Source organism: Erpetoichthys calabaricus, chromosome 10, assembly GCF_900747795.2.
Source record: "Erpetoichthys calabaricus chromosome 10, fErpCal1.3, whole genome shotgun sequence".
Classification (NCBI taxonomy): Eukaryota; Metazoa; Chordata; class Cladistia; order Polypteriformes; family Polypteridae; genus Erpetoichthys; species Erpetoichthys calabaricus.
Genome location: NC_041403.2, coordinates 98,698,368 through 98,719,355, shown reverse-complemented (window position 1 = coordinate 98,719,355; position 20,988 = coordinate 98,698,368). Strand labels below are relative to the sequence as shown.

The window sequence follows — 20,988 nt, the reverse complement described above, 5'->3', positions numbered from 1 at the left end:
ACTGAGAAAAAAATTAAGGACACAGTGAAAAGGTCTATTCTGTGATTAAAGTGGACATTTCGGCTTTAATCTCGAAATGTCCACTTTGATCTCGTAGTTTACCTTATCATTAAAGGAGACCGTCGTAAACATCATCTTAAAACTGATCTGATTGTTGATTGTGCTTCTGGGGCTTCTTCCTGCATTGACAGCAGCGGCAAACAGCAATAGATCACCGCACAGAACACATTAAATTTATGATATTCCAGTTCTCTGCACATTTAGAATCCTTAGATTTATACTTGATATCACATTCATGATGAAATGCATTAAAGTATGTATGTTACATTTTACAGATAAATCGTTAACTTCATTTAAATAATGAATACTGTTAATAATTACACATGTCGGGGCGGCACAGTGGCGGAGCGGTAGCCCTGCTGCCTCACAGTAGGGAGTCATGTCCCTTGTGTTCTCTGCCTGGCGTTTGCATGTTTTCCTGGTGGGTTTCAACAGTATGCTCTGGTTTCCTTCCAAAGACATGAAAGTTTGGGGATTTGGTGATGCCAAAGTGATGCTAGTGTATGTGTGTGCTTGTATTCACCTTGCAATGAGCTGATGCTCCGTCCAGGGATTTTGTTTCTGTCTTGCACCCAATGCTTGCTGGAATGGGCGCATCTCTGGATTGATGGATGTAATCATTAAACATCCTTTTCAGAAATATTGTCGCAAGGTGTCCTCAGAATTTAATGGATGTTTCAGGTAATTCACAACACAGCAAAGCCGAATGTTTTCTCACCATCATAATATCTTGAACTGTTACCTGCTAGAATCTTCCAGATTAAAGTATGCGTGCAATTATAAACTGTACAATACTTGCATGGCAGTAGCGTCTGCTGGAACACATGTTGTGTGGCGTGAAGTATAATCCTGGCCTAATAAGTAACTAACCTGGGTCAGTGTTTGAACCTGTGGTCACCTGGTACTAAGCAAGATGTGATATTACCAGCTGAGCAAAACTAACTTGTCTAATAATAGTCTAATCCCTGTTCTTGTTGCTTAATGGGTAAACAAACCAGATCTTGGAGAATTCTGCCTCCCATGATATAAATATTAAATAAAATAATAAAAAAAAACATTATATATTTGCAGCTGGAGATCCACAAAGGGAGAAAAAATGAATCACGTATCATAAAGTAGTTTTTTATTCCTGAGCTTTCAACCTGGCCACAGAAACACTATTAATGAGACTGGATAGCGACCCCACCATAGAGACAAGAACCAAACTGTCCATCAAAGACATAATGCACCTAATATCACTTTGCCAAAAAACTCACTTTCATTTCAACGGCAAGTATTACACTCAGAAAGAAGGCATGCCAATAGGATCGCCGTTATCAGGAATCCTAGCGGAACTGGTAATTCAGCGATTTGAAAACATGGCTTTATCCCAGATTACACCCAAAATTTGGATACGCTATGTAGACGACACATTCGTCATACTAAAAAAGGACCAGCTGAACGAGTTCTACAATCATATCAACACAATATTCCCCGCAATCCAGTTCACAATGGAAAAAGAAATGAACCAACACATCAGCTTCCTGGACATCTACATCAAAAGAAATAATGACGCCACCCTGACCGCAAGTGTTTAGCAAAGAATGCTACGCAGACAAGATTTTACACTTCACCAGCAACCACCCGGTATCTCACAAACGGAGCTGTGTGAAAACCCTATTCAGACGAGTCCACACTCATTGTAATACTAAGGAAACAAAAATTAATTAGAGACACTATCTCTTCCACCTTTTCACCTCAAACGGATACTCAAAAACATTCATTAATCGTAGTTTACACATGAGACGCCAAATAAATCAGCAAACAATTGACTTAAATCAGAACCCCCACCCCACCTGGCACTCACTCCCTTATCACCACAAGGTGTCAGAAGGTACAGCGCGCATCCTGACCAAGTGGGACGTCAGAATAGCACATAAACCCACGAACAATTTGCGCACAGTCCTCTTTAATGCCAAAAACAAGAAATCGACAGCAGAAAAACGAAACGCAGTTTATAGTATCCCATGCAATTCTTGCTCAGCGGTATACATAGGACAAACTTCAAAAAGAATCTCAACACGTGTACAGGAACATCACAATGCCGTCAGAAGAAAGGATGCACTATCATTGATCTATGTACATACTAAATCAACAGGACACACATTCAACTGGGACAATGTAAAAGTAAAATTTAATGCCAGTACTAAAAGTGCCAGAGAGTTGGCCGAGTCTTGGCTATCAAATGAAAACGCCATCAACAGACACTTGGACATAAATCCAGCATATGCTAACATAAGAAGAACATGTACATAATAAATAAACTATACAAACCCCCCCACCCATCATACTGACTTAGTCACCTCCCCCCCCCCCCCCACCCCCACTTAATGTGTTGCTATATATTGCCTTTGATTCTTGTAAGTCTAAGCATTATCCTCTGATGAAGACCCCTGGTAGGGGTTGAAAGCTCAGGAATAAAAAACTACTTTATGATACGTGATTCATTTTTTCTCCCTTTATGGATCTCCAGCTGCAAATATGCAAACCGTATCACAGACCTTCTCTTCCATATATATATATATATATCCATCCATCCCGGACACAAACAGGCAGGCACAGAATGTCTCAAAGTACACACGTTTTATTGTGTAACACACAATAACACCCCAAACAGTGCACCAACCACCAATACTACAGTCCTTTAGACTCCTTTCTTTCTCTTTCTCTCTGTTGCCTCCACTCCTCTCTTCCGAGCTCTGTCCACTTCCACCCGACTCCGGCTCTGAGTGGAGTGAGGCGGCCTCTTTTATACAACACCAGAAGTGCTCCAGGTGCTCACCAATTAACATCTGGCAGCACTTCCGGTTGTGGCGGAAGTGCTGCAAGTGAGTTCAGCTCCTCTTCTGGCAGCACTTCCGGGTGTGGCAGAAGTGCTGCGGACCACAGTTTCGGAGCTACCCAGGCATCCCCTGGGCACATTGCTCCACAGGGTTGAGCTCCCCAGGTCCGTGGCCCCCTCACAATCCAGGGTGGCTGACCTTTTCCATTCCAGGGAAAACACTGCCCTTCTCTCGGTCCTTCCCTTCTCGCGACGTCCCGGTGGGGCATATATTAATAAAACTACTTGGCCACCACAATCCCTATGGCAACTTTCCTGACAAGTCCTACTTATAATCCAAAAATTACTGGAGATCAACTAAGCTTTTTCCTCTTCCTCTTGTTCTTTTTCATTAAGTGTTTCTGGTCTCCCTGAGCTCACATTAGGACACCTGTGTTACAGTGTACAAATGGTACTGCTCCAGTTTAACTCCTCACCTTTCATCGTCATCAGAGACGGCTATACCCACGTAGGTGTTTGATTGCAAAGGTGAAAGTGCCATGGGGATCCTCACACACCTCACCTCATAAGTGTGAAAATGATTATCAATCATACATGTAATTACATTTGTTTTTATAATTTTGAACTTTCTGCTATGATGGCAGTATCTCAGTGCACACCCATATCTGTCATATACAGTATGTTAATGCTGCTGTCACATAAGACAGCCTCACAGAACTAGAAAGATGTTAAACACATCACAGTGACATTGGTGCTTGTATAAATAACCTGTTATGCACATCAAAACAACACTGACAATAAAAAGGGAAAAGAACACAAACTACTAACTACAAAGTCTATTTTTTATTAAAGCTAGAGTCACTGACCACTGCAGTATAATTCACCAAAGCAGCTGGGTGGAAGTGCTGAGCTTCTTTTTCTCTGTCTGAGGGTTGTGTTTCAATTGCAGTTGTCTTTTGTGCTTTGCAAACCTGATAAAGAGTGTGTTGGCATCATAGGATATTTGATTGGTCAGATTCAGTTTGTTCTGATATGACTACTGGTTAAATGCAATGCACCAATATACAGCAAGCAAGTCATGCAAATGAGTATGCAGTGTAATTTTTGCATGATTTACTGCAATAAGAAACACATGTAGCACCTGACTAATTCTGCTTATTTAACAAGGAATATGCCACATTGTCTTGAAGGCAGTTAAAGTAATCATGAAATGCTTCCAGAATATATCACTTCTCCTCATCATATTTATAAACACACAGGAAATGTTCATTAAAATGGCGAATTTCACATCCAAACACTGGGTAGCACCCTTCCCACTGTTACTGCATTGCTCTACTCACTCAAAATGACCAACGTGTTGTGAGACCTCCTAAATGGTCAGGAAAGCAGGCTGGAATCTCTGTCTGTCTGCACAGAGGGGGTGCACACAAAGGCAACCTGAGATCCACCAAGATTTACCTGGGTTCACCCAATGGCCAAAATGCACATCAAAATTAAAGTTCAAAGATATAATTTAAAATATTTCAACTTATGAAAAATGCCCAACTAGAATAGGGTTGACTGTAAATCCTTGGTTAGGCGATGGATAGGGCAAATGAAGATTCTCTATAAATAAGAGATATATTTTAAAAAAATGCCCTGTATAACAAATTAAGCAAAAAGAGCAGAAAGGCAAAAAAAAAGACTTAGACGTTAGGGTTAGGGTTTCTAATTAAGTGGGAAACATAGCACAAAAAAACAGGGTGGTCAAAAAACAGAGCAAGAAAGTCAAAAATCGAGTAATTTAATAATAACAACAAGCAAAATACAAGCAAACTCACCAACACCAAGTACATACAATGTACCACATTTAACTGTCTGTCTCCTCAGCCTTATAAAGGCCCTATAAGCGCTGGGGGTTGTCCCTAGAGGGAAATGGACAGGTGGCACCACCTCTTGGGGGGGCCACCCATGAAATGAGCTGTGTTCTTTTTACCCCGGAAGTAGGATGTCAGAGCTGGGAATGATGTTACTCCTGAGCTGACCGTATTCCAGTAAGCTATTCAGAAAACCAATATAGCTGCAGCCAGGAAAACCTTTGTTGTGTTTGCTTCATTGGAATAATTAGAAGTTGATAACAACACAATATGTGGTATTTTGCACACCCAAACACCATAGCAACATGTCTACAAATAGAAGTTGAACAGTACTGTGTGTACCATTGATTTAATGAGACAAACAGACAGAAGTCCTAAAAAACAGATAATACTACAGCTTTCACTAAAGTTCATGGTATATGTAAGCATTTTAGATTGACGTTATCATTTGAAGAGACAAACTCAGGTTTGAAAGATAAGCCTTAGGTTTCCAAGTTGGAAATCCGACTTAATGGGGTGTTCCAGTTGAAAATTCCTATGAGGAACTCAGAAATTCTGACTTCCCGCATTGGTAGAACAAATTCTCACACAAAGAAGCTAAATAATAAAGAAAACTGACAAAAAATACATAATTATATAAAGAATAGACATAAATAACAATATAAACAAACAATAATAATTAAAGAATTAAAACAGAATTAAAAATAATCAAAAAAGACATTAGAAAAGAATTTCAACATAAGCCAGACCCTGGCTTAAACATAACAGTTTCTGAGTGGTATATAGACACACAAAATATGAACTAAAAGAATGCTTTTTGAGAAAAATAAAGGTATGAAAGATTCAAGACTACCACTCAGGCTATAACACCATAAGCAATAAACAACATATTAGCTTTGCAAAATGTCACTCCAACAAAAATAATGCGGTGCAATGTGTAGTTAAAAAATATGAGTGTCGATTTTTACATTTTCGCCTCTTTTTTTTGAGCTATAAACATCTACAGTATATGTTTTAATTGTTAGCCTATTTCTTACACTATAATTATCTATTTTTTCAAACAAAATATTTTACTATTGCCATCCACCACAGTGGTGGGATAACCTGAAATGGCACTTTTCTTGATTTGAGGGGCTGTGCCCTGTACATCATTCTGTTTTGTTTCTGTCCTATGAAGATGAAACGTTTGCATTGGTCACAATGGTTTTCAAAGCTGCTTATGTGAAAGATTTTCTGCTAAATGCTGCCTTCGTCTAGAGTTTGACCAAAGATGCAGGTTTTTCCTTTTTGTAGTTTTGGATGAAAGAAAGAGACTGGATCTGGACACATCATAAAAGGATTACTCAAAGTGGAACGAGTCACGTTTTTCTTTTCTTTAATAGCAAAAAGTGTGGGAGCCTTGAGAAAATGAGAGTGTTAGCCAGCCTGTCTCCTAACTGCCATGTTGATTCGCTGGTGTTTCAGTTCTTCACTCCAGCACAGTGCTAGACCACAGACATTACTGGATTGATCTTTTCTAGTGATTTATACCATAAATGGCTACATCATTTCATGCCATGATTTTATCAAAGCTCCCACGTGAAAGAGTACTTGTTGCTATTAAAGGATAGAAAATTGTGACTGTTCCCCTTACATTTTCTAGTTTTGATAAACTTATTGTGTTGTTGGTGGGAAGGGAACATGACTACATCTATGATGGAATGCATCTATACATGCCAGTTGATTTTAGAATACATAGCCATTTAAATAAACTTCCAGTTTCATCCACTACACTTATTGCTTGGAATGTTTCAGCTTTATTTTCAAGAGTATTTGGATATATTTAACATGTTTATATAAACCACTCCTGCTGGCTCATGCACTAATACTTGAAAAAACTAAATTTTAATGGGAAATAAACTGCAGTGAATATCAAGATGAAACAAAAATTATACAAATCAGCATTATGTGACTCAGCATTATATGAAACAATGATAAATCATAAAAGACTCTTTACAACAATGTGAAAAAAATGCTAGTAAGCAGTCTCAGGGTAGAGGCGCTCTTGGATTTCCTTCAGTGTGTTTGAGTTCTGTGTCCAGGCTGTGGCAATTTGGCATCCAATGTATCTTACCATTCCTACAGATTGTATATGTCAGTGCTGAACTGTGTAGCTCTCCTGAGGTTGACAACAAGTTCCTCTGTGTAGTGCCATTTAGGAGGACAGGACCTCTTTGTCAATATAAAACTAATATTGAGGTGAGGGAGGATATATGAAGCATTGCCATAGATACGCAACATCATATTTTTCAAGTTCAGAACAGAAATATGGATGTAAAATATTGTGAATAGACAAGTTTGATTTTTCAACATGTAAAAATATATATGTTTAAAAAACATTGTTAATTATTGTTCTCTTAATATACTGCATGTAGCTGCCTAACAGGCTTTGTGATATCCCCCTGTTCAATAAAGTATCATAGTAAGAAGTCAATTCTTTTTTTTCCATCTCTTGTTATTTTTCTTTTTCTTGTTTATATACTGATCACATATGATTTCATACAGACACTTATTTGTTCATGCATTCAGAAAAGCTCATATTAAGCTCTATGTAGAATTTCAGAAGGTCTGGGTGTTCATTTACAGCATATTCATATCCTGGAATGAGACATTACTCTATCGAAGATCCAAGTATGTACAATCTATCAAAAACCACCAGAAGGTAAAAAAAGTACTGAAAAAACAATTTCACATAAGCTTGGAACATTAAAACATCAACTTTAAGGCTGTTTGAAATGCTAATGTCTCCATCTCATTCCCTCCCAGGGTCTGATTAAACTTTGATAAAATATTAAAAGGTAATGAACCTCAGCAAAATCACCTCTCTTTAAGGGTCAAGAAGCAGCAAAATATGGAACTTGGAAAATAGGGGATGGCGGGCAAATCACTGCTTTCAACTAGGAAGTGTCAGGGAAACCGATGCAATCTACAGTTTGTAAAGTATACAGGTAGCATTTTCAATAGTGAAAACCCACTTTGGTTATTTGTAGTTTTTTGATAATCACTTTTGAAAAATGGTCATTTTGATTTTTCTAATAGTAGATTCCATTAAAAGGTTTAAACATTGAATATATGATTTAATCAAGCAATTATTACCTGTTTCAGAAACATTATGTCAAATGTGTTTGTTAAATACATTCGACGAATATTTTGTTAAAATAATAATACATCCTTGAACAGCCCTGGAGTATTCATCATTTATAAAAGGCAAAATCATTTTGAAATGTTCTCTGGGCCTTGATGTACAGTACAGTAGGTGCCGACCATAAAAGTTCTTCTTCATCTCTTTCTGGTTCTCTCACTTACCCTGTAGAGGTTCAATTTCAATTCTCTGGATCATGATGCTAAGCTGCAGAACAAGCTGTGGTGCGCTCTTCAGGAAAGTCTCCAGAAGTCGTAGCATGTTGATGTCAGCACTTTCAAACATCATTCTCCAGTAGAAGTGACGGCGATCATGTTCACTCCGCCACCGACTCTGGACACCAAGGTACAGTGTGCGCAGATACCTAGACAAAAATAAATAAATAAATAAATACATTCAGACAAATGTATATTATGCAGCAAAAATAGTCATAATTATATTTTATAGAAAAGCGAAGTTTGTTAATCTGGTGAATTTGTGTTTTTAAAAATAACATTTATTTTAAGATCTTAACAAAGATATTTAAATTATGTAATTCAGCAGATGTGTGTCAAGAAACTCTATTGGGACTCCTTCATACTAATAGCAATACACCTACCTAACACCTCACTGTAACTGTGACAGCCAAGTCAGAAGTTTTTTTTTTCTTTTTAGTTATTAAGGTATATATTTAAGAGGCATTTATTTGTTTAGTATTTTGTTGAGTTGTTGTAAAAAGCCAGAATTACCCCTGAGACAAATAAAGCTCTCTCTATCAATCTATCTATTGTAAATGCCGGGCAGGAGAGAAAATGGGGGACCCTTGCCAAAAAGGGAAGCTAGAATGGAAGGACAGTGAAGAACTTGCATCCCATCCAGGATGAGATGGGAGGACAAAACAAAGGAGTAGCAGCCGAAGGCTCCTATTCAGAATATGTTTATTCCCCCATCCTCTAGATGGCAGCATCCCAGACCTCGCCAATCAAACACCTGCAGGGCATGATGGGAGATTGTAGTGCTGTGAGTCAGCCCTGCTAGGCCCCATGGGTGTCACGAGGGGGTTCTGTGGGGATTCATGGGGCTTCCGTTTGACCTGGAAGTGCTTCCATTGGGCTATTTGTTAAGTATTAGATAATAAAAAACATCTGTTTTTAACCTGATAGGGGTGTCCTCTATCTATCTATCTATCTATCTATCTATCTATCTATCTATCTATCTATCTATCTATCTATCTATCTATCTATCTATCTATCTATCTATCTATCTATCTATCTATCTATCTATCTATCTATCTATCTATCTATCTATCTATCTATCTATCTATCTATCTATCTAATTAAAATGTTAAAAGATATAAAAAAACGTTACTTTACATAAACAGCAGTCAAGTGTATTTTGCTTACATTAATTCATCAGGATATGGAAAAAATAACAAACCTATAGCACTGTAACTCCCAAAACAACTACTTTATTTTACACATTACTTTGTTTTTACTCAAGAATTTGCGAAGCCGTTTTAGTAAAGTTAGAACAAATGCATGGCCAAATGTCATACAGCTGCAGCTCTGTAATATTCAACCTGTTTTCTAAGTTGCAGGCACCATCTAGTTATGCTCAATTTGTTATTAGACAGTTGGAAATCGTTCTGCATTCAGAAGAGGTGCACCAGAAGACAACTAAAAATCCAACAGAATTTCACCTGTCTCATATTCAATTACACATTTAAACTTTTATTAAAATGTGTATACCTGTTAAATATATTAAAATATCATTTATGTTTTACAGACCTTCTAATAACTCTGTAGTCTAGGGGTCATAGTGAGGAGAAACAGTCCTGGACTGAATGATAATTCACGACACGGCACACCCACTCATTCATATTCAGTCACACTGAGGCCATTTAAAAGTCACCAATCACACTAACTTATATTGTTATTTGGGCATGTGGGAGGGAAGCCAGAACACAAAGGGGGAAACTAATGGGGGGAACAAGCTAACTTCATGCAGATAATGATAATTTATGGAGACAGTGGCACCATGTCACTAAATTAACAAGAAAAGTCAGTCCATTTTCGGTTGATTTGCTTCTAGAATAAGTTCATTAGTCATAATTAGTGGTAAAATAATTTGTTTCTGATTGAGTTGATTAATTAAACCAATTATAAACAATGAACTCATGCTTGTTAGTGTTGTAGTTCAAAGAAAAATGTAGCAAGTGCTCCTGAACAGACTGATTTGAATGAATAGCTGAGGATTTCCTTTTTAAGGAGGGGGTCATTTGCCAAGGTCACTTCATAACACGCAGCATCCTTCACCAAAACTCAGAGGCTACACTAAAATCAAGCTAAGAACAAGTCTAAATCAAATCCAAAGTTAGTTCTTAAATGTTTTGCTTACTTGAGCACATATCTCTTGCTGTTTTCTTTCTCAAAGTTTGGACTCTGTTTAATGCAGAGTCACGTTTTATTGTTATTATGTCACCTGTCTTGTAGTGCGCACATGCATATCAACACGCATGTCTAAAGTTCCAAAATAACAGCAACCATGAAAATAAAGACACAACTTGGAGGTGCCCACGAAAAACAAGTATACAACATTGCAGCTGAATGGTGCCTCCAAAGTAACATAAAATATGAACCATCGTTAATAATATATAATAATGTGTTGTGTCGCCACTAGTGAGCACATCTGAGTTCCCAGACCCCACAGTCCCAAGTTCAAATAAAGATATTTTATTTGTCAGGCTTCTTTAAATCGGTTTGGATATAGCACAGCACAACACAACACAGTATATAATATAATCCAATCCTTTTCTCTCTTTCCACAATTCCCTAGCAAGCCTTGTCCACCTCCTCCCAACTCGAAATCACCAAATGAAATGAGGTTTTGTCTTTAATGCAGGACCCAGGAGTGATTCTGATGTCAGGTCACTGAAAGGGGAAGCCCTGAAAGGTATGGACAGCCATTCCCCGCAACTCTTCCTGGTGGCTCCCAGAAAGCCCTGCAGGTGTGCGTATGGGTACACCTAGTGTACTGGGGGAGCAAACAGTCTTGGAAGGCTGTCTCTCCCTGCACATCCACTATATTGGCCTGCCAGCCAGGTAAGGGTATAGAGTTCATCCTGGCCAGGATGTCTGTTCTTCCCTGCTGTCCATCACTGTTGTAAAATTAAACAAACATTAGTAACTAAATAGTAACTCCAAAGCAAATAAGTTTTCCTCCAAGAAAACAAATGAAACAAAACCAGACAAAACACAAGTACAGCTTCTGTTTAGTACTCTTTCACTCTCACTCTACCTCTCTTGCTATCTTTCTAGGCTCTGAAAACATTACTCTATGAAGTGTTCATTCATTCTTTCATTTTCCACCATTTCATTAATCAGATTAAATATATCCAGTTGAAATCTCCCTGGGTTTACACCAAACACATTCAACACTCTGAAACCGATGAGATGGTTGACATCTGTATAAGTGATCACATTTCTCCATTCAGTACAAACAACCAAAAGAGGTTCCCTGTAATTAACAAGGGTGCTGTTGGAGCCATTTACTTGAAGTGTTATCAGATGTGTGCATTCTGCGAATAAGAAGTAGGAAAATAAAATGACATCTTTGAGCCTTTGGAGTGCACTTTTAAAACCTCTTAAACAAACAAGGAGTAAGGAGTAACAAAAGAGTTAAATTGTGGATATTCTGCTGGCTGACGGTGAAAATTGGTTTCTTGATACATCAGGCTGAGGGTTATCTATAACATGGGCCACTCACCTACCAGTATAGAAGATAAGAAGCAGTACTGTCCAGGAGGTCAGTGATGCCATGGTCCAGATCTGGGAGGAGATCCCACAGGACACCATCTGTCATCTCATTAGGAGCATGCCCCGACATTGTCAGTCATGCATACAAGCACATGGGGGCCATACAAACTACTGAGTACAATTTGGAGTTGATGCAATGAAATTTTGACAAAATGGACTAGCCTGCCACATTATTTTTTCACTTTGATTTTCGGGTGTCTTTGAATTCAGCCCTCTGTAGGTTTATAATTTTCATTTCATGAAACGATGCGGCATCCTTTTGTTCCTAGTACATTACCCAGTCCATATCAGTATAGATATCGAGCATGATTTTTTTTCCCTGTTGAGATCTGATGTGTTTTCAAAGTGTTCCTTTAATTTTTTGAGCCGTTTATATGCATATAGTCTTTATGAAGTTTTCAATATTCCTCTCCTTAACTTAGTGTTGTTTTATAATCTGGATGCTGTAGTTTTTCATATCCCAAAGACGTTTGTTTTGGGTTTATTGGCTAGCCTTCATTTGTATGGTGTTGGTGTAGGCTGAATATTCATCCCCACAACATGGATTCGGAAAGATCAGTTAATAGATAGTTGGATGAACACAGAAATATGATGTGCCAAAGAAAAACAAAACAAAAAATAAAAAGTAATGGTGTTTTAGATATTGAGTATTTACTTTATAAACAGTCTAGTTTAGACACAGAGTAATCACTTGTGGGCACATTTATTGCTGCTGAAATAAGTCTTAGCAATGAAGGAGAAGTAAAAACAATGCCTCCTTCGGTACAGACTGACTGAGTAAATTAAGCCAAATATTTCTTCTTCTTTCAGCTGCTCCCGTTAGGGATTGCCACAGCGTATCATCATCTTCCATATCTTTCTGTACTCTCTCTCCACATCCATAAACCTTCTCTTAGGCCTTTTTCCTCTTTTCCTCTTGCCTGGCAGCTCTATCCTTAGCATCCTTCTCCCAATATACTCAGCATCTCTCCTCTGCACATGTCCAAACCAACGCAATCTCGCCTCTCTGACTTTGTCTCCCAACTGTTCAACTTGAGCTGACCCTCTAATGTACTCATGTCTAATCCCATCCATTCTCATCACACCCAGTGCAAATCTTAGTATCTTTAACTCTGCTACCTCCAGCTCTGTCTCCTGCTTTCTGGTCAGTGCCACCGTCTTCAACCCATAGGCAAATATTTAAAAAAAAAAGAAAAAAAGACATCAACCATGAATTTGCAGATGGGTGACATTCATATTAAATTTAAATAATAAAGAAAATCTCAGAACTTATTAGCTTCATCCCTGACTAAGCAAGAGTTGATGCAGCCTGTACTAGGGTACTGTCTTACAACTGCTAATAAAATCGCACTCAGTTTTGTTTTTATTTTCTCCTTTGCTATTACCTCCATGGGGTCCACAGTGTGTCCAGTAACTGAGCTTGCTCTTTCAATTAGCTTATTGATTTGGTTGGCCTCTCTTGGAGTGATGTTACCAGCCCAGCACACCACAGTGTGGCCATCACAGAGTTATAGAAGTTGTGAAGGATGTCACTTCTCACATTAATGGAATACAGTCTCCTAAGGAAAAAGAGCTTGCTCTGCCCTTTCATATACAGTTCCACTGTTTTCCTCTGTGTCCAAACTGTCATTAACTTATAGAAATGAATCACCTCTACTTCCACTCCTTGAATAGCAACCAGACAACAGAGGCAATTTGGTGCAGCGAAAGTCAATAATCAGTTCCTTGGTTTTGCTGATGTTATGATGCAGACAATTTCCTTTGCACCAAGAAACAAATAAACAACTAACACAGAAACAAATAAATAAATCCATAGATGTTAAAATGGTAAATAGATTTTTTTCTCTAATTTACACCTATAATCTATATGACAGGGATATACAAGAAATCTTTTTAATTACCTTTGATGTTTGGTTCAAAAATTATCTACAAATATACATTTTAGGCTAAACATGGAGACCAAGATTAGACATTTTGTTAAAGACAGATCTTCCAATATAGGTGTTTACTAGCAAAATACCCGCGCTTCACAGCGGAGAAGTAGTGTGTTAAAGAAGTTATGAAAAAGAAAAGGAAACATTTTAAAAATAACGTAACATGATTGTCAATGTAATTGTTTATTTTAATATTGAGAGTGAATTTGATGATTGTAAAGAGTTTAATTTATGATTGTAAATGTTGTGTATGAGAAATGCACATTTAACGATCTCTTTGTAAACGACGTTTGCAGTTCTACCCTTGGGTTGTAAAATGACCAAGCTGTCTGCTGATCTTACTCCTGAGCATGCAACATACAGTTGGCCATGTGAGAAGCAATCTTGTGTCAAGTCAATGCTGACCTTTTTTAGAGTCTGGCCCTTACTGAAAATTGGAGGTGTTTGAATTGGAATGGGAGGTCAGAGAGTATGAGAGGGATGCAAGGAATAAATACAGTCTCCCCAGAGTCAGTTCCAGTGAAGACAGTTGCCTCAATGAGGTTCTTGTGCAGAGATCTGATCTGAAGCCTGGTGCTGTTACAAAGTTTTGGTGGTTGTAAGTTTCATAGTAACATAACTGGTGTGGCAACCTTCAAAAGTAGAGTATGTGGAAGCATGCCCGGAGGATTAAGAGTGTGAAGAAAGTCTACCAGATAGTGCACAGTGTCCCCTAGTTCTACAACAGAGTCAACAGACTTATATGTTTTTGTTTTGGAAGTTAGTTGGTGAAGTACAATGGTGTTTACAGTATATGTGAAGTCATGTCATTTTATGGTGTTAAAATAGCTCTCTCCCTCAACAATGAGACATCCCTTTCATGCAGATTTCATAGGTTGAGGTAAACATTTTCAATAAGGGTTTGTACGGTATTCACCAGGAGACAGAGATTGTTAGGAACATTGATTTTACAGTTCTGTTCAATTAAATTGCCATCACCTATTTTAATGAGGACAGCAGCGAACTCTCCGGCTTTTTTGTCGCAGTTCAAGTAAACCCTCATGATTATTCTTAAGGTAAGAATGTTGGTCTTAAGCCACAGGTATGAAGACTTCAGACATGCTTTAACTTCGTCTGCGCATGTTCCTCTTGGGACAACTGGTAAGGTTTGTCGGAAGTCTCCAGCCAGCAAGACTGTCAAGCCTCTCATCATTTTTGTTGTGTTTCTGATGTCTTGTAGGGTCCTGTCTAAAGCCTCAACACCTGGTCTTTGTGCTATAGTGCATTCACCCCATACAATGAGCTTACAATCGCACAGCACTTGCGCCGTGGTGCTCTGCTTGGATATGTTACACATGGGGGAATCAGTATGGTTGAGGTTTAGAGGTAGCGTGAAAGAAGACTGAGCAGTCCTTCCACCCTTGAAGTGGTGGAGTAAAGAAGAAGGGAGCAGTGAGCATGATGAACAGCTGAGGAAAGTAAGGAAGCGAGTGAGGAGGCACATGAGCGCGGGATGTCGTTAATGTATATAGACAGGGAGCCAACCACATGGTAGGTGCATGGGCAAAGGCCGTGCGGAAAAAGGAAGGCGGCCCGGGGCGGTCCTTGTGCGTCTCTGCTGTGAAATAAATCTTCTCTTAACAGAAATAAGGAATGAAACCACCAAAAGGAGAGGTCAGTTTCGAACGTTCCTTACGGCATAATGGTGAGAACCGCCAAAAAGAATATGTTATTTTCAAAAGTTTGTTACGGGGCATGGTGCGAAATGAAACATACTTAACGTTTGTAAGTTCAGTGTAAAGGATGAGCATGGAAAATTTGGGCTTCCTACGTATATCGGAAGTTGCAGAAATAGTGAGGAAGTGTTTTCACTATCTATATATACAGTTTAGGTGGTACACCCATTTCCCCACCTTGGGTGTTGTTGCAATAGGACATGAAACATACCTAACTTTTGTAAGTACAGTGCAAAGAATGAACATGCGAAATTTCAGATTCCCACTTATATGGAAAGTGGGAGAATTAGTGATGAGTCAGTGAGGGCTTTGCCTTATATATATATAGATACAATAATTTTCTACACACAAAGTTAATGACTTAATATTAGAACAATTAAGGTTGTTCAATGTATTCAATTAAAGCAATTTTTGTATATATTACTTCATGTGCAAAGTTGGATATTTGCATTCACCCTGCAACTTGGTTTACAGACACAGATACCATTCCTTTAGTCATGGCTGTTTTCTGCAGCTCTAACATTTTCAATGCACAGACAGAGGAGGCAGACTTACAGTGGTTTTACAGGATACACACGACAAATTTCTGAAGAATCTGACAGGCAATGTGTTATAATGGGGATGGTATTGGACTCTGAACCTTAAAAGTGCTGGTTCAATCTGCTTTTTCGCACCATTTCACTGTGGATCCTGAGCAAATTGGTTAAACTGCCTCTGCTCTAACTGGTTAATAAAAAAATAAACAGTTGTACATCTGTAAATATAAAGTACCCTGGAAAGTGTCTTACCATGAATGGAGCTAATGAAAAGTTCTTTGTTGCATCTACATTTCCTGAAGTCCAAATGTTAGACTTTGAAATTGTTAATGTAAAGATTTCCCAAAGTATATTCCTGATGCTTAGTGAAGTTTAACAGTTTTCTGTTTCAAACAGCTCTAACTGATAGCAAACATATCCTGATCGGAAAAGCACATACAGGTAATTTTCTTTTGTCCTTGAGAAAAAATAAATATATTAAAATATAGGCATCTTCAAAATAATAACATAAGCATCATATTTTCTCAAGATACAATTACAATACAATACAATGTATTTTTGTATAGCCCAAAATCACACAAGAAGTGCCGCAATGGGCTTTACAGTAACAGGCCCTGCCTCTTGACAGCCCCCCAGCCTTGCTCTCTAAGAAGACAAGGGAAAAACTCCCAAAAAAACCCTTGTAGGAAAAAAATGGAAGAAAGCTTGGGAATGGCAGTTCAAAGAGAGACCCCTTTCCAGGTAGATTGGGCATGCAGTGGGTGTCAAAAAGAAGGGGGTCAATACAATACAATACACAGAACAGAACAAATCCTCAAAATCTGAAGACACTGTCAACTTGTGTGTCACTGTTTACATTAATGTAGCATCTTTTAAGTTAAGAAACACCTGTTAAAATAGATACTCCACTGCCTGCATTATGACACTACTAAGCCTCTTGTTATGCCTTTTTAACATATTTCATCATTTCATTGCCTCAGAAACACACCGCATAGTGAAATTATATATTGTGAATGGAATCATAGCAGTGACAGTAACTTCATAATTGTTGTCACTACAAGACACCACTGTGACTCACCGCTGATAATCACACATATTCAGTCAAGGATGTTTTTGATACATTCATTCATGTGCCAGTGGAAATTACAGTTGGCTGGACCACAACCTCCAAACAAGGTATCTTTGAAATAACACATAATGACCAGTTTCTCTTGTATCTGTGACACACGTACAACTCCCAGTGTAACTAAACCGGTGAACACCCAAGTGCCTATCACTTATTTCTGTTACAGTGCAGTTTGTGATCAAGACAGAAGGAAAAACTGAAGCCAGAGAAAGTAGAGAGACAATTAATACTTATAAGGACTGTCAGATCTATAGTTAACGCAGGCTGAGTGAGATAATTGAAACCAGTAGAATGAGCAGGAAGAGATGAGGCACATTAGTGACCTAATGAGGGAGATTAGAAGCACTGGAAGGAAGCCATCTACAGCTGAGGAGTACAAAGAAAAGGAGAAGCTGACTTCTAAACTGGCGTTAAAAGAATCAATGGCGCAATGCCTTATTGTCGCCCATTCTGACAACAATTATTAAAATTAAAATTGCTTGTAGATCAAAGAATGAACACCACTGAGCAAAATTGCCTAAGAATATGAGTAACAGAGAAAAAGGCGGAAAAATTGGCAACAGAGATGGTTTGTCAAATTTCAATATTATATTTAAACTAAGAGCTTTACAAAGTTGATACCAATTTTTTAAAATACTGAGACTTTGACAGTCAATTGAAGAAAACTTTTACAAGCTATTAAAATAATTAAAAGTTGCATATGACTATTTTTTAAATGTATTCTAATACCCAATGACATTTGGCAGACATTTAAGCAGTCTGGATTTATAACTTTTTTGTGTCATTTTCACCTGGTTTTGAACTCATGCAGTATATGATCTGATCTCTCTATTGAGAGGTAAAAGATATTCAGACAGCTGAACTCCTCCTTTATGAAATTACAAGCTAGGAGATTGGCTTAACACGGGGTGTACAATCCTCCAGTTTTATTAATAAAGAGCAGATGTGAGACTACAAAGTAAAGAAACAAATAATATTCAGTACATAACTCAATAGCATGTGAACTGGTACAAGTAAACCATCATAAGCTGCAGTCGCAAACACATCTGAGTGGCAATTGAACTTCAACATGTAAATATATCAGTAACTGATATGAAACTACAAGTAGAAATACATCGTGGTAAATTCTCACATACTGTATATCACTTACCAACTATGCTACCAAAAGCGTAAATAGGCAGGCTATACGTGGTTGTTTATGCCAAGTTAGCACGGGGCTCTAGCAGACACATTTCTTACTGCTATTTTATATTAGGAATGTGCCACTGCAAGGCGGCTCAAAAGGAGCTGACATCATATGAGACACATATACTCAGGCCTGGTAGTGAGGGGAAAACGATACACATACTGTGTTTAGAGCACTGAGCAAACAGTATACTGTAGAACAACACAAAACAATAATTAACAAAAATATATCCATAGCCCGTCTTTGCAAATATTATACAGTATATTATTTAATTGAACTCATAACACACTGATTAAACATTTTCGACATTATCATTCCATAAGGAACATATATGACTTAACATTTAATATCCTACCATCACATAGATGAATCTGATCCATTTTGTCAATCATATGGTAGCAAGCTAAGTTTTTTTGTAGTTAAATTGTTATATATTCAACAAAAATGAACATATACTGAGACAGTGCAAGCAATATGGCACAGAGGTTAGTATGCATAAGCTGCCTGGTTACAGGCTTTGCCTATTTAGGCTTTCTTTTTTTCCAAGTATTTTGACCTTATCCTTTTTTAATTGTTTAGGTATTTAGCCCTTTTTCAGCTTTTGGGCCAAAACAGTAACATTTAGATAATTGAACTCATTAGCAGCAGTTGCCCAACTTACATTAAAGTTAATACATCTTAACTGAATGGCAACATCTACTATTCCTCCAAGATGGCCATTTTAAAAGTGATATTAAAGAAAAAAAAATCATATTTGAAAGTTCTTACATCTTATACACTGATTTCATGTTTGCCACCTTTGTAAAAAATTACAGAAACTTGCAATCTTGTAACTCATCATATCTTAAATAACAGAACTCTGTTGAGTGAAGAGCACATTAAGCAAACAGCTAAACAGCAAAATGCTACTACAGTCCTTTGTTACGTATATGTGTGGGAAAACAGACAGAGAAAAGCAGTGCCACTAGAAGCATACACAATTCAAGCCTATATTCTGTAATCTAAAGTCCATCCATTCTTTCACCAAAACCAAGAGCTGCAACTAGACAATCAAAGTTAGAAAACAAAGTTAGAGGTCTATTAGACCGGAAAATCCAACATGATGCACACACCAAACAAGAATCCTCTTTAATAAAATCCCTGTGTGTGTCCAGGTGTCCATGTGTGTGTGTCTTCTGGTGAAGTGCGCATGCGCGGGGCACGGTGCAATGCGCGATATTACTGTCAGAGAAAGTTGCAGGTGTTTTACGGAAATACAAACCAGTATTACTGCGAGAGGAAATTAAAGGTACACAATACAGTGACACATATTACAGCCACATACAAGCCAGTATTACTGTCAGAGGAGATTAAAGGCATATTACCAACGCGCACACCTGTATTACCGCCAGAGAAAATTAAAGGTATATTACAGACGTACAAGCCAGCGGACGTACAAGACAGTATTACTGTCACAGAAAATTAAAGACACACAATACACAACGGCAGCCCACGAAGAACGGTCAGCTCAGCAAGTAAACATCAAGAAAAGCAAGGCTGAAAGAAAGAAAAATACGATCAACAAAACGAATGAGGTCAAAGTCCCTTGCCATTTAATATAGACTGTTCCTACTAATGTTTATGCACTACTGTTCTAGCGCCCGTTATTGTAACAGGCTAAATGACTAGTATATATATATTTTTTTAATCCAAATGTAGATATCAGGAAATTCAGTCAATGTTTAGACCATCACGTTGGTGACGTCACATGTCACATGTGTTCAGCAATTTCTCCCACAAAATATTGCATAAGAAATTAATTCTACAATATTCAAAACAGGTCATGGGGGGAAAAAAGTAAAAATGGAGTAAAACTAAAGGCATGAATTGAGTATAAAGTAATTCCTGACATCCTTATGTTATTTGATAAACTTTAGTTTTTGTTGCGGGCGGCACGGTGGCGCAGTGGGTAGCGCTGCTGCCTCGCAGTTGGGAGACCTGGGGACCCGGGTTCGCTTCCCGGGTCCTCCATGCGTGGAGTTTGCATGTTCTCCCCGTGTCTGCGTGGGTTTCCTCCGGGCGCTCCGGTTTCCTCCCACAGTCCAAAGACATGCCGGTTAGGTGGATTGGCGATTCTAAATTGGCCCTAGTGTGTGCTTGGTGTGTGGGTGTGTTTGTGTGTGTCCTGCGGTGGGTTGGCACCCTGCCCAGGATTGTTTCCTGCCTTGTGCCCTGTGTTGGCTGGGTTTGGCTCCAGCAGACCCCCGTGACCCTGTGTTCGGATTCAGCGGGTTGGAACATGGATGGATAGTTTTTGTTGCTTTCCACCATGGCATGTACTGCATAGGCTTCAGACTGCCATGTCTCCTTGGGTGATTTACTTTATAGATAAGAAGTCGTTTTCAATATGTGCAGAAGGCTGAAAAAAATACATTCTCATTTCTGTCTACAGTTACTTATAAAGTCCCAAAACTGTAGTACCAATTCACATGGAAGAGGATGTGGTGGGTTATCCCACATGATGGTTTTTCTTGGAAGTGGGAATGCTACTTGGCAATGTATCATTATACTGTACCCTGTACAAAAGAGGATGAAACCTCAGCATGCTGCCTGGCACATCTGTGGTGGCATTGCTATTCTAACAAAATGCACTTTCCTCTCTAAGCTGCACTGCAGAGTGCACTACTACACTGCTGCAGAAGGGAAAATTTGCATACAAAAGATAAAAATTAAATCATAACAAAAGAAATGCTCATTTTCAATATGTAAAAAAATCAATGGTGGGCCATCATCCTACTGT

General features: G+C 38.3%; 2 protein-coding genes across 2 annotated transcripts in view; one reads left to right on the top strand and one right to left on the bottom strand.

Annotated features, from left to right (window-relative positions):
- The window catches only part of xkr7b (XK, Kell blood group complex subunit-related family, member 7b), a 640,468-nt gene that overhangs the window by 91,371 nt on the left and 528,109 nt on the right, over positions 1 to 20,988 (bottom strand). The window contains exon 2 of the mRNA XM_028811664.2: positions 8,083 to 8,282. Within this exon, the coding sequence (XP_028667497.2) occupies positions 8,083 to 8,282 (200 nt within the window). The remainder of the gene's footprint in view (positions 1 to 8,082; positions 8,283 to 20,988) is intronic.
- The window catches only part of LOC114658415 (cadherin-4-like), a 2,147,065-nt gene that overhangs the window by 2,058,823 nt on the left and 67,254 nt on the right, over positions 1 to 20,988 (top strand). The window lies entirely within an intron of this gene.